This window comes from Lytechinus variegatus, chromosome 5 (assembly GCF_018143015.1).
Source record: "Lytechinus variegatus isolate NC3 chromosome 5, Lvar_3.0, whole genome shotgun sequence".
In the NCBI taxonomy this organism is placed as follows: domain Eukaryota; kingdom Metazoa; phylum Echinodermata; class Echinoidea; order Temnopleuroida; family Toxopneustidae; genus Lytechinus; species Lytechinus variegatus.
The window spans coordinates 44,696,866-44,711,748 of NC_054744.1; the positions used below are offsets into that span (position 1 = coordinate 44,696,866).

Sequence of the window (14,883 nt, forward strand, 5' to 3'; positions counted from 1 at the left end):
CCCCTTTGGTAGTAATATGCAATATGCAAGCAACGTCTATTATTATTTTATTTTATTTTTTTTTATCTTGGATTCATTCCTGGATTTAACCATTTGTTTATGCAACACTGATCAAGAATGTTGTGATTAGTATCATTAGTTGCTATCCATTTCAGAAACTTTTGTAATACAATAATTGCCCATGAAATATGAAATTGATCTTTTTTAACTGATTACTTGAGCACTGCCATATTTTGCTTGATACTCGTATCTACATGTAAATCAATGCATGTTTTAGAAGTTTGGCATTTGAAAGCCATATAGTATCATCATTTCATTGAAGCACCACATATGGAAGAGATCAGTTACCCATAATATGAAGCTTAGCACTGTATCATTCGAGGTCATGAGCACCTTATTGAATTTGATTTTGCACCCTATGTGTTGATATCTCTATATATGCTCTCATATTCTATATATCAATTATATGTTACATCTTTATCATTTCTTTGGCCAACTAACATTTTACCATTCATGCTTTTACTATGTGTGTACCTGTAAGGGAGATCATTCCATCAATGTTTGATGTGATAATGTAATGCTATTGTATTACGGCTATGGTTCATTTGTAATATATAATTGTTTATGAAAAATGAATGGTCATTTAGAATTAACATTCATCATATAGCAGTATTATTTTTTCAATGCTTAATGCATGTGTATATGTTTGAAATATTATAAGCAATTTTCTTTGAATCTATTTCATTATTGACAACATTGATAATGTGTTACTGAAATGTATGAAGACAACTTATGATGGTTGTATTTGTTTTTAAGATTTAAAATTGGATACGAAGATTAGCAAGATCCCTTTGGTTATTGTCATAGTAACTACTTGTAGTGCTCTTGGGAGACACTTAGGCCCAAATTCACAAAGGTGGTTTTGAAAACCCACGATTGAGTCCGTGGTTTATGCAGATTTCCTGTATAAATTATGCTTAATTTTAATAGCGTGTGTATAAGAAATGTCCAATGCAGATGCACGCATTTATCACAGTGCGCCAAATTGGCGCCTGTTACCATGGTTAGATACGCTATTTTATTCATGAGTCCACTCTTCAAACAGTAATAAACATGAATAAAATAGTGTATCTAACCATGGTAACAGGCGTCAATTTGGTGCACTGTGATAAATGCATGCATCTGCATTGGACATTTCTTACACACGTGCTATTAAAATTAAGCGTAATTTATACAGGAAATCTGCATAAACCATGGACTCAACCGTGGGTTTTCAAAACCACCTTTGTGAATTTGGGCCTTAAGGTCCTGTCACATCGTTCTGTACAAGCCTTGTGTGTTACTTGCTGGTAACTTTTTTGCTCCCAGTAGGTTGCCCGCAAGTCGCCCGCATTGACAGTATCTCACACGCAGAAGCGCACGCAAAATTGAATCTGATTTGCATGCATAACAGTTTTGAACATGCTAAAAAAAAACATTTTGTTGGTGAGTTGCGGGCAATCACCACAACGCTTTTACAGAACAGTGAGACGGGGCCTTAACAAATTATATAGGCCTATAGAATCATTTCTACTCTTATTATGAAATTCAATATCTTGCCTTTGTAGCAACATGCATCACAATGCTAAACTCATGGTGAATTTATTCAAAGAATATACAGTATATTATTTTAGTCATATTTTGATAATGTGAAGTTTAATTTTTGATGAAGATATTCAGTGAATAATAAATTGATTTTTATAAATTGGTAAATATCTTTTGTTTCTTGCCATAATTTATTCCAAGTCCATGGATATTTAAGTTAAGTATTATTTTCAAAATGATGTTGAACAAGGATGGCACTGGGATGCAGGAGGCAATTGCTGAAAGGAAGAGAGGAAAAGAGAGAAAGAGTCAACAGAGAGATTGAGGTCATGTAAGTGTATGTAGAATAATGCACTAATAAAAAGAAAATAAATGACATCATTTTTAGGCCATCCCCCCCCCAATCAAACTACCCTGGACTCATCCATGAATGTAAAAGAGCAAAGCCACGTTCCAGAGACGTGTAATCAAAACAATGACGAATTAGAATATTAAGAAGTTTCCATCTTTAGTTGATCAGGCTTGAGAGGGATGTTGGAACTTTCAATACCAAAGTCAGTATAAATAAAATCGATTTTGAACTAGTGACATACTACACTATCTTGCTCTAAATGCCTTTTTTTTACTCTCCTTTACTACCCCCCCCCCCTTATCTGGCTCCCTCTCCATTTATCTCTCCATCTCTTTCTCTCCCTCAAACCTCACCCCCCTCCAATGCTTTATTCCTACCATCTTATTCCCCTATTCTCATCAACCATCTCTCTTTCATAATAGATGAATATTCCCTCTCACATCCGCTCCCTTCCTTCATAACATGCAACAACGTTTCCATGAAAAAGGCATGTCTTGAAGGTGATATGGCTTTCATCAACTTCTTTCCCCTTCTTTATTGTTATTTCAAGGCAGGAACGGATCGATGTGCATAGCCTGGATTTTATGGGATACAAAAGCCATTATTAGGATTACACGTACCTGTATGTCGTGTTAAGTTGAGGAAAATGACGACCAGTGGCAGACCCTGCATTGACAACAAGGGGGGAAGGGGATTCTGACGTGCAAAAAATAAAAATAAAACGTAGGGTCTACTCAACATTTTGGGAAGAAATCTTACACAAATTTTCTCTTAAAAAAAAGAAAGGTCATCACTCCAATCACCCACACTTCGTCGTGTTCCATAATTTTTTTCATGGGGCGCCATACACCTATGGATCCGCCACTGAGAACAACCAGAGAATGAATAAATTTGTTGTTGAAGGAATAAGGAAGTAATATACATGTATATTAATCTGGATTGTATGTATATTTTTCAGATTCGTCATCAAGATCTGCCCCTATAATTGTCTGCCCCCTAGCAAGAGTAATTCTTGGTTCTACTTTGGGTCCATAATTTGTCAAAATCCACTCAGTGGCGTATGCTCATGAAAAATGACTTGAAGGGTCTGACCCCTCCCCCCCCCCCCCAAATTTATCTTTTGTGCACCCTGACCTATACATTCTATTTCATTTGATCTTACTCTTATTTCACGTGTATGCTTTTTATAACTCTACAATTCTCAGGACTAGGACCCTATCCAAAACTATCAACCATTTCAAAATCTTAGTCCCAAACTGATTGGTATAGGCTCTTAATTAAAGACCATGTCCACTAGTTTCATTTGGGCTTTGAATTTCTACTTCCAATGAAAGGTATAGCTTCCCAAATCAAAGGCTCTCAAAGTGCAATAACGTTGATGCGAACAAATTAACGTATCAGGCAAGCATATAATACTGAAATGTTATCAAAATCGGATGCAAAATGGATTTGTGATGCTTATGTAACAGTTCTGTTCTGTGCTCATAATGGACATGGAGTAGGCAAATCAAGGGAGCCAGTATATTACACGTTCATTTTGCTTTTTCATCATTATATTAAATATTTTATTGAATGATAAGAAATTTTATGTGAGAGACGAGAATCTCCACCCATATACTGATGATTTTACTTCTTCCGTTAAAAATCCGACCAAGTGAATGATTGATGCAAAAATGAATCAAGATGAAAAGAATTTATCAAGTGTGTAACGTCATGACCGGGGGGGCCACTTCCATTCACAAGTGGATACCATGCGCGACCATGGGGTCTCGAAAAGCACCCTAAACACGTAATTTCCATATTCTTAAAATGCACCCCTTAACAAGTATTGGCGTGTGAAACCCTACCCTTAACAAGTATTGGAAACAAAACGATATACTCTTGGCAAATATTCCCTGAAATGAACCCCTAAACAAGTACAGGAATGTTTTATTGTTACGGGTCCTTCGGTCGTCGGCTTTACCTTATTTGGTTTAGTACGACCCCATCATCTACACCTCGCGCAAATCGGACTCTAAACACGAAGTGTTGGGGCAAAAAGGACATCCTTTATAAAACATTTTTATTTTGTTTTATCATCCCCGCAAATTTGACCCTAAACACGTAATTTTCCTAGCGAAATAGATACCCTTTTTTCATTATTTTTGTGTTTTTGACACCCTTATCACGTTACGTACGTAACGTGCCCTATCGTGAAAAAGACATCCTTTTTACGTGTTTTTTTGGTCGCGCATGGTATCCACTCGTCAATGTAAGTGGCCCCTCCGGGCGTCATGAGTTCCCTCATCATATACTGCCTGTGGGTTCATTTGGGGTGTTGGGTCATTAGTGAAAGTTTAATATCATAACTTCTTAAATCTTATATTGATGGTGAATTTCAGCTTTAAACAAAAATTCAAATAATTTTTGTTGAGGTAGACTAGACCTTTAAGAATGTAATCTCGGTCGAGTTGTGAAAGATCCCTGTATCGACGGTCTCATGGGAACAATGCAACTATGAATCGCTGAGCGTAAAACGAAGCATCATTTACACCACCATTTACACCAGCCCTACCCACCCTGAGAATCTATATATTATCATTACTGGTGTCTGGGTTTCTGATCTTCTTGTCGTGTTCATTAGTGAAGGTTGTTTCATTAGGACGGTGGCAAAGTCATTGGCTTCACAGAGCAGTGATTCGCCATGGGGTAGGCCAACTGTATGAGATGCAGGGACCTTGATGCAAGCGCATGCAAAACAGTGGTAGATACACCATAACTCCGAGCATTTTACACCAATCTAAAATTCACAGTGTAATTTTAATACCTATTGTATCTTTATTTGGTGCTACGTTCAAACTCAAAGGCATATTTTCAACACCTGATATGGTGCCATGCTCATTTTAGACAACTACTGGTATGTTTTAACACAATAATTTCAATGTTTATTGGAGCTTAAAGGTAAAAGTAAAGAATGTTAATTGGTGTAAATGGTAAGAAAATAAATTACGCTGCTGAACTAGTCAGATATAGACCCCAAAACAGATTTGAGTTTATCAGAAAAAAATAATCATCGTATTATACTAAAGAAGTAGAGTGTTGTAAAGATCCCTAACAATCTTGGAAAACTATTTAACTGTGCTGGGTGGTGTTTAATGCTTTAACCCAACACCAACGACATTATTCAAATTGTAGGACTACTTAAAATAACAAATCATTTATTGATGTGTTTTATATGTCGTGGATAAACAGAAAAAGTAACATGTAGTAGTAGTAGTAGTAGTAGTAGTAGTAGTAGTAGTAGTAGTAGTAGTAGCAGCAGTAGTAGCAGTAGTAGTAGTATTAATAGTAGTAGTAGTAGTAGTAGTAGTAGTTGTAGTAGTAGTAGTAGTAGTAGTAGGAGGAGGAGGAGGAGGAGGAGGAGGAGTAGGAGGAGGAGCAGGAGGAGGAGGAGGAGGTAGTACAGACGCGTAGCCAGGGGCGGTCGCCTCCCCCCCCCCCACGTCCCCAAAAAGAAAAAAGGTAAAAAGTGAAAATAAAAAGCGAAGGGGAAAAAAGGAAGAAGTGTGTAGCTTTCCTGTTTTTCCTTATTTTTTTGTCGAAAGAATAAAAAACTAAACGAGACGTTCTTCTCTCTCTTCATACAAAATGTTGCTTCCGCGCTCCGCGCGGGATAGATATCGAAAATGCCTTTCCCCTTTGTTTCTCAACGCATTTTATTCTACTTCGTCTTCCCCTCCCGGCTATGAGACTGTGTATTTCTTGCCAGAAATTATAAAGTATACATTGGTTAAAAATATGAAAAGTATTTTTAGTGCATGCATCGACAAAAAAAAAACAGCTCTTCTGGTCAGAGCGGGTAAACACTGCCGCCACTCCCCGTGTCCGCATATGCTTATTTTTGTTTTTCAGCAACGAATTTTTGGCAAGTATCAGCTGAAGGGGGCAGGCATTTAATTCGCGCCGTGCTATATGCAAAAGTGCGATGAAACTTTATCCTACATCGCTGTACATCCATCTCCTGTCTTATTTTGAAACTGAATATTTCTGAAGTTTCTTATTCAAACAAAGGAAGCACTTCTCTTAATAGTTGGGTACTTTTAACCAACCCTGGGCAACATATACTGTCCACACAACTATTGGTTAATATCTGCCCAAATTGGGTAATGTAAACTAATAACTGGGTAATACATTTCAATTCAATTCAATTTATTAAATTTTATTCAACCATGAAAATATGTATATACAAATTATACAGTGTACATAATTATAAATGGTACACAACATGGCTAGGACCATAAAAAAAGCAAACTGCTTGTAGAGAATGGCCCCCTCTATTACATAATAATTGCCAAGAATATATATATTTGTTTACCAACATAGATTACCCAGCACAGTAGACAGTATGTTACCCTACATTTTGAGTGAGCTTAATATGAACAAAATTGCACATTTTTTTTTCTTCAAAAACAAATCACAGCGTCAGGATTCCTTGCTTCGCGTGCATGGGAAAGGACATTCTCCTTTTAAAGCTGGCATCATCCCTTTCACACTTTGAGCTAATTTTTCTTCGTAATCGAGTTGTATAATTTAAGAAATATCAAAACTAGATCAGGTTTATTTCTTAGAGAAATTTCGAAAGGAATATTTCCTCCCTGCATAAGTGTCTACTACTCTGTTTTGCGAGTGTAATGTGGCTAAATCTTTTGCTATCAGATCTTATCTGAGCAAGGAAGACACTCACAAACATACAACTTCTTTTCACAATTTTCTAAAACATTTTAGCCTTCGCGCTTCGCACGGAAAGAGGAATTATTTCAAATTATTCAACCTTTTCCATATTTGGGATGCTCATAAATTCTTTCAAAAACAATTTTTTTTCATCTCAGCATATCAGTCAAATTCCGGGACTAGAGACGCAAGAGACTTCTCCTTTCGATTTGAATTTGATGAGACATCCAAAACTTCGCGCTTCGCGCATGATGGGGAGGAAGGATACCCTCTCCCTGCACCACCCCCCCCCCCGTAGCAGTTGTATATTTTCTACTGATTTTAGATCCTTACACATGTTTTTTTTTTTTTTATCAATGTGGTTAATATAAATGTCAAAATCGGATTTTTTAATAAGAAATTGTATTTATATTAATAGGCTTCGAATCATACTTGGCTCATATATTAAATGAAATTCAAAGTTTTCTTCAATAAAACGGGGGTTAATTTTTTGTTTTTAAATCAGAAAGTATCGTAAACTATAGAAAATAATATTTAGCACATAATTGTGTGACATCCCTATTTGTATCATATTTTTCACTGACATGATCCGAGACTTGAAATCCCTTTCATGTTTTCAATTTTGTTTTCATCTTTAGTAATACTGAATTCTTCATAAATATTTCATGTCCATTCTTTAGCATTGCCGCGTGCCTTTTTTCAATTGGTTACTATGACAACTCGTGGGTACATCTAATGGTTTTCTTTTTTTAATTACCCATTCTCATCAATTTTAAATCAGATGAATTTTTAGAATGGAAAAAGTGGAACACCATATACTTTCAGTATCAAATATTCATACGTAAAATAGCTAGCTTTGTGTTTAAAGGGGTATATTAATATTCCCGGAAATTATAATAATAATAATATAGGTTTTCCCGTCCAATTTCGTCAAAATTTCAACCGATTTAATGATGTAATAGTTCAATTTGCAACTAATTCGAATGACCTATGAGATAAACATTTAAATACCCAAATACTTTATTTAATTTAATCATATTGGCACGCGATTTCATGGTTATTTCATTTAAACAAGTATAAAGATCGATCAAATTCAAATAGCCGAAGAGGTGTTTTCAAATTCGCAACGGTACCCTCCTTGCGAAGGTTTAGGAATTCAAAATCATTAATATGCGATCACTTATAGGATATGCACAGTGTTTTTCGTTTTTTATTTTTTATTTTGTTACTTCATTTGAATGATTATGGAAATGGGTTTTACTTCTTAATTGGATGTTTACCATTATACTGAAATGTATCATCCATCTGAAAAACCATCATCGGAACAACAACTCGTTTTTCCATTTACTATAGATCGTGGTCAATACCATCCCTTCCCCACAACGATATAATTTACAATAATATGAAATAAAAAAAAGAACAAGATGATGAAAAGAAAAATACCTACCATTGGCATAGGTCATCCACCCACTCACTGGCGGATCCGGGGGGCACACCTGGCTCGTGTCCGTACCCCCCCCCCCCCCCCCTTTGAGAGCCACGATTAAAAAAAATCGTGGACCGTCCCTTATTCTTTGGTTACAAACCTTCTGTTTTGCTCGTCAAATTCCTAAGGAAAATGCCCCCTTTTTTTTGGAAATCCTTGATCCGCCCCTGCACCCACTCATTAATCACTAAAAGAATAACCGTTCACAACCATATCCTATAAGTGTTACATGAATTGCGTCTTTATCAAACATAATGGAATAAAATTATTCTAACTGAAAGATCAGAAAAAAGGGTAAAGTTTGGAGAAAAAAAATTGTATAACGTTATAAAAGAAAAATGAACACAGAAACATGTTATCTGAATTTGGACGTTTAAAGTGCAAATATGTGTGCCAATTAATGAAATTGAAAATGGTATTTTGGGTGAAATTGAACGATCAGTTCGTCGTTGCGAAATTAAATGACAACTTTTGGCCATTAATTTGAACGAATTTCTCCCTAAATTGAATTTCTACCAAATTCAAAGGAATGATATAAAACGGAATTAAATGATGAATAAATGAAAATGAACCATGTGTGCAGAGGGTTGACAGAATATTTCGAATTTGAAAGTCCTTTCATTAATTTAAATGCAGCCCTGATGAAATTGGACGGGAAAACCTATAATAATAGTACATTTCTTAAATACGCATAACACCTACAGGTCTCTATGCGCAAGTGACTAAATCAAACATTCTGAAAAAGGTGGGTTTTTAATTGAACTTTGAATTTCTCAAGCTGGGTAATATTTCTTAATGTCGATGGAAGAGAATTCCATTGTGCTGGTGCAGCTTTCTGGAAAGCCCGATCCCCATATGATTTGGTCTAGACAGTAATTTCAGAGAGAAGATTTTGTGAGCCAGAACGGAGATTACGCTTAGGTTTATGAATCTGGACAAGTTCTTGAAGATAAGCAGGGGCAATACCATGAATACATTTGAATGTTAATATGAGAAGTTTATATTTGATCCTTGATCGAATGGGTAGCCAATGAAGGTCAGATAAGATAGGGGAGATGTGTTCAAATTTTCCTTTTCGAGTTATAAGTCTTGCAGCAGAATTTTGGATATGTTGTAATTTATCGAGAAGCGATTCCGGTATTCCGAATAGTAAACTATTATTATTATCTAAGTGACTTAAAATGAAGGCATGTACTAATTTTTCTGTTGTTTTCCTATCAAGATATTTTCTCATTTTCCCAATTTTGTGTAACCCAATTGTAGCAGCCCTACAAATATTGTTAACATGGGACTTCATTTCTAATTCATTCTCGACAATTACCCCTAGATCCCGTGCCTTGGAGACTGGCTGAATAATAGAACCAGCAACATTTAGAGTTGAGACATTATCTGAGTTTCTGTGACGCGATGTTATGTGCAAGATTTCAGTTTTCTCAGAATTCAACTTCAAACCATTCGTAATTGACCATTTCATAATTTCATCTAAACAGGACTCTATCCTAGGGATAATTGAACTACGGTCCTTATCTGAGAACATCATATATAACTGGGTATCATCTACATATACAATTCTGCTCATACCTTGCTCCTCAATAATGGATTCTAGAGAAGCAGTATACATTATATAACACAGCGGTCCCATTACAGAACCCTGAGGTACGCCATCTGACAACGAAACTGGTGCAGATGACACACAATCAATTACTACACTCTGAGAACGATTTCTAATATATGTGTTGAACCAGTTCAAAGCTAGACCTGAAAAACCATATCTGGAGGACAGACAAGATAGCAAAACATCATGATTAATACAGTCAAAAGCAGAAGAGTAATCAAGCAACACAAGAAGTGCTTCCTTGCCCTTATCAGCCGTTAGCAGGAGGTCGTTGTAGATACGAAGCATAGCTGTTTCAACACTATGGTCCTTTCTATAAGCTGATTGTGTTTTGCCATACAGATCATTGGATGAGAGATAAGCTTGAACCTGCTTAGCACATGCCAGTTCAATTATCTTACCAATGAACTTCAGTTTGGCTATCGGCCTGTAGTTTTTCAACACCTCAGGATCTAGTCCAGGTTTTTTCAAAAGAGGATTGACATTTGCCTGTTTAAGCGAATCTGAAAAGTGGCCATTTCTGAATAACAGGTTGATGATTCGAGCAATCACAGGAGACAATTCATCCACACATTTCTTGACAAATTAGGTCAAAACGCTTTGAGGCAAAGACTGTTATCAAGTTATAAAAGAGTTTATCATAAAGGAATCTTCATTTATAGAGCAATGCATAATTTTAATCATTTTCTTTTTATTAAGAAAATGATATACTATTTCAAAATTCGCGTTAAATATATTCTTCCAAATATCCCTTCCCTTGCCTTTCTTATCCTCCCCTTTCCTAGCCTTTCTCGTTTTGTATTTGTATTGTATTTATGTTACAGGTATATCCCGCCACAAGCTTTTTTGCTTTATCATTTTTGCAGGGAATTATGCCTTCTTCTGTTAACAAATCTTTTATATATTTACAGTCTTTTTTGATAAATGATTTTGTATGGATTATAATTGTAAATCGATATCTTGTTACAATGGAAGAAAATAAATATTTATTTGAATTGAAAATTGAAAAAGTGGATTAAAGAAAATAAACCGTATAATTTGTAGGGCATTAAATGATATTCGTGTTAAACATTACAAGCTAAAATGAAGAGGGAATGGCCAGTGTTGATGATGTAAGAGTCCTGAATTTAAATCAAATAATTTATTTATTTATTCGAACATATTTAATCAGGTACAAAAGATCAGTATAAAACTGTTTTTCATCAATGACCTGATGAAAACATAAAGAATAACATAAATCATCACATCATACATGAAAATATAGTCAAAATCTAAATCAAAGATAACAATACTTATATAAATAAACAAATATTGTTACTTCAATAGTAATATTAATCAAACTAAAATATTTTAAATTATTAAAAAGGAACAGTAACTAATTTTAATACAACTAATTGTATAATTTATTCGCTGATAAAAAACAATAAACAATGAAATAATTCTGGCACAATAGAAAATCGAGTGAAAAAGAAAAAAAAATGAAAAATGGCAATCCGTTATAAAGGTATGTCTAACTATAAGATATCAAAGGGTTAGGATCATTACAAATAAAAGCAATGTAACATCAATATTAAATAGGAATAGGGGAATTGTATGTTACAACAAATGAAATATAAGTAAGGGTTATTATGTTATTATTGTGGCAGCCATTGTGAGTCGAAAATTGACATGATATCATAGGAAATACGTTTTTTAAAGGATGATTTAAAAGAATTTACTGTAACTGCATTCTGAAGTGAGTATGGTAAATTGTTCCAGACCCGTGCGGCGGAGAACATAAAAGATTTTTTGAAACATTCAATATTTGGTTTTACATCTACATGATCTAGGGCTGACCTAGCTCTTCTTCTTGTAACATATCTCCTTTTTTCTTCTTCTTCTTCATCTTCTTCTTTTTATTTTCATCTAGGCGGCAACTTTTTCTATTAAATTGTACAAAATAACAAAGAAGATACAAAATACATAACAAAATAAATATTTACAAAAAATAAGAACAAGGTTGATTTTCTATAACGTAAAAATTTAAAAGGTTGCAGGGGTTGCCATAAAAAGCAGAATGACTTTGGGGGTAAATCCTGCAAGCTTTTTCTTCTATTCTTCTTCTTCATCCAATCCAATCCAATCCAAAAGTCATTTGATATAGCGCCTTTTCCTTTCGGTTACAAAGCGCTGCACACACACTACTCCATATTTGTTTTGGCCACTAAAACAACTGTTCTACACCTCGGAATGATCAGTTTAGTCCTTGCAATTAATTGTCCACTTAGCAGAATAGATGGGATTTAATGGCCTTCTTGAATTGTTCAACAGAGGAGGCCATCTTCACTGCAGCTGGTAGATGATTCCATAGTTTTGCAGCAATCACAGGAAAGGACGTTTCACCCGCACGTCTCTTGGAAAGGCGTTGAGTGAGCCAGATTGACGAAGATGAACGAGTAGTACGGACTTGAGAACGACGAATGAGAATGTTATCGATGTACTCCGGGCTTCTGTGGTTGAGCGACTTGAAGACTAGCAGCAAAATTTTGAAGGCTATCCTCTGTCTCACAGGCAACCAATGGAGTTCCAGTCGGAGAGGTTCTGTGCGAGTCCGAAGGGGAGCAGAGAAGACAAGCCTAGCGGCAGAGTTCTGTAGTCTCTGAAGTCGGTCTAAGTCCTTCTGGCTAAGAACGCTGAAGAGACTATTGCAGTAGTCCAGTCTGGAAAGAACAAGAGCCCTGACAGCAGCATGACATGTTTGCTTGTCAATAAAACGTCTCACTCTCCAGAGGTTACGAAGATGAAACTTGACGTTTCTGCAGACCAAGGTGACGTGATGGCTGAGATTTGCAGAAGGCTCAAATGTTATACCAAGATTGCGAACAGACTTACAAGGCTGGAAAGATTTCTCGTTAATTGTCAGTCTGACATCCTTCATGAGATCAGATGATAAATGATGTGGCGAAGCAGAGACAAAGAATTCAGTCTTTGCATCATTGAGTTTGAGCTTGTTTGCCTTCATCCAGTCATGGATTTCAGTGATACAGCAGCTAAGTTTGTGAATAGCAGTATCAACTGCCACTGGATCCGTTGGAACAAACATGGTGTAGATCTGAATGTCATCTGCATACATGTGGAAGGAAACATCATGAGATCGAAGGATATCTCCAATTGGACGAACATAGAGTGTAAACAACAGTGGCCCAAGGACGGAACCTTGCGGAATGCCGTAGTGCAATGTATGTGGTCATCATCTTCGTCTTCTTTTTCTTCACCTTCTTCATCATCTCCTTCTGTTTTCATTATTTTTCTTTTCCTCTCTTTCGTAATTGCATAGTAATTTATCCACATTCTATATTTTATTTAAAAAAATCAATTTAACTTTAGCATAAGAACAATAATAGCGTTTAATTTACGATTTAATTATGCAAATGGTTTCCAATCCAGGCAAAAAGATACCTTTTTTATTCTGAATGTCGATTGTTGGCAATCAGTTTCAGGCCACTCAGAACCCCAAGCTCGCAATTATTTAATTTGCAAGATTATTTGTCGTCATATTGCGATCATCAAGGAAGCTGCACCGTACAAGCTTAAACAAAATACATGATACAATACAGCTTCTATGTTTAGATTATTTGATCATATCCAAAATATAATTGGGTCTGTAATCAAAATATTGTCCAAATTTCACCAACCCGCACCTCCTGTAATGGAGTATTATAGACGTAATATCCGGGTGAACTACTGTATCCCATTATATAATTTGATTTTTCACTTGGTCATGTACGTGGAGACTCGAGACCCTAATTAACTTATAGCATAGGCTTCATAATGACTAATTAAAACAGTCATATTTAAATCCTACATGTGGCGCCGTATATATCGTCAAAGAAATCAAATAACCGATGCATCATGAATTTAATTTCGACTCACTGGAAGTAGTTATGGGCTGAATATTAATGCTCTCTTTATTTTCAAGTATGCTGTTATTATTGAGGTTTACTGGCGGTTGTTGGAGGCTATTCTCAGGTTGCCGCATGCTTGCAAATCAAAGTCTTCGTTATTTTTAATCCCTCTTTGGAAAATTTGGAGCAATATTAGTGCCTTAATATTCTTTTGAAATATATAATAATTATTAAGTGCTTCGAATCTTGATCGGTCGTGAAGTGGTCAGAGTATTTATAACAATGCTAAATCCCAGTTAGAGCCATCTGCTGCAGGCCTATTGGTTATATAAGGTCTGGGCCAAATTGTGAAACCAACCAGGGGCGGGTCCAAAGCGAACTGAAAAAAAATAAACAACACTCGCTGGAAAATCTTTCTCGTTAAAAAGACAAACAAAACAATAACAAATTGGACCTAGAGGAGAAGGCCCACCCCCCCCCCCCCCGATCCTCGTCTTAAAGGAAACCAAAACCCAAGAAGAGAAGTAATCCTATTGGAAAGAGTAAAACGAGAGGAACGATTTAAAAAAAGGTTTCATCAAAATCGGTTATAAAATAAGCAAATTATGGGAGTTTGAAAACTCTTGTTGAACTTTCTATGGGCATCCTCAAATTGGCAAACGTGCTTCAAAATGGCTGATTTTGTGGACAACTCTCCATTTGTTTTGTACACAAATTTTCAGATTTTCCTCATTATCTTTCAAATTGCATCTTGCTTCCTTCTGAGCGCAACATATGTCATGGGAAAATATAATCCACACCATATATGTCAAGGTCAAGAGGAGATAATGTAAAATATGTAAAATAAAGGGGAAAATCTGAAAATATGTGTACAAAACAAATGGAGAGTTGTCCACAAAATCAGCCATTTTGAAGCACGTTTGCCAATTTGAGGATCTACATAGTAAGTACAACAAGACTTTTTAATCGTCCATAACTTGCTTATTTCATAACCGATTTTGATGAAACTTTTTTTAAATTGTTCCTCTCATTTTACTCTTTCCAATAAGATTGCTTCTCTTCTTGGGTTTTGGTTTCCTTTAAATGACCACCAGCACCCCAGCTTGTAGACATTGATTTCAATTGATTTTTTTGTGTTATAACGGATTTGTTAAAATGGTGACATCAAGAAATTCTGTATCTGCATATCAAGGACTATGATAATGACGACACAGTCGGTAAAACCCCCTTTTTTTTAAGAGAGAGTTTTGGT

General features: G+C 35.7%; 1 protein-coding gene and 1 long non-coding RNA gene across 2 annotated transcripts; both read right to left on the minus strand.

Moving 5' to 3' along the window:
* Positions 1–691: 691 nt before the first annotated feature.
* LOC121414986 lies at positions 692–1,745 on the minus strand. Its single transcript, XR_005969934.1, has 2 exons — positions 1,284–1,745; positions 692–849 (listed from the first exon to the last, which is right to left on the minus strand). It is a non-coding gene; the product is annotated as an uncharacterized LOC121414986 (long non-coding RNA).
* Positions 1,746–12,010: 10,265 nt separating this feature from the next.
* Positions 12,011–12,859, minus strand: LOC121415475. Its single transcript, XM_041608677.1, has one exon. It carries the CDS (start codon positions 12,857–12,859, stop codon positions 12,011–12,013), a length of 849 nt encoding a protein of 282 aa, XP_041464611.1.
* Between the last annotated feature and the right edge of the window lie 2,024 nt (positions 12,860–14,883).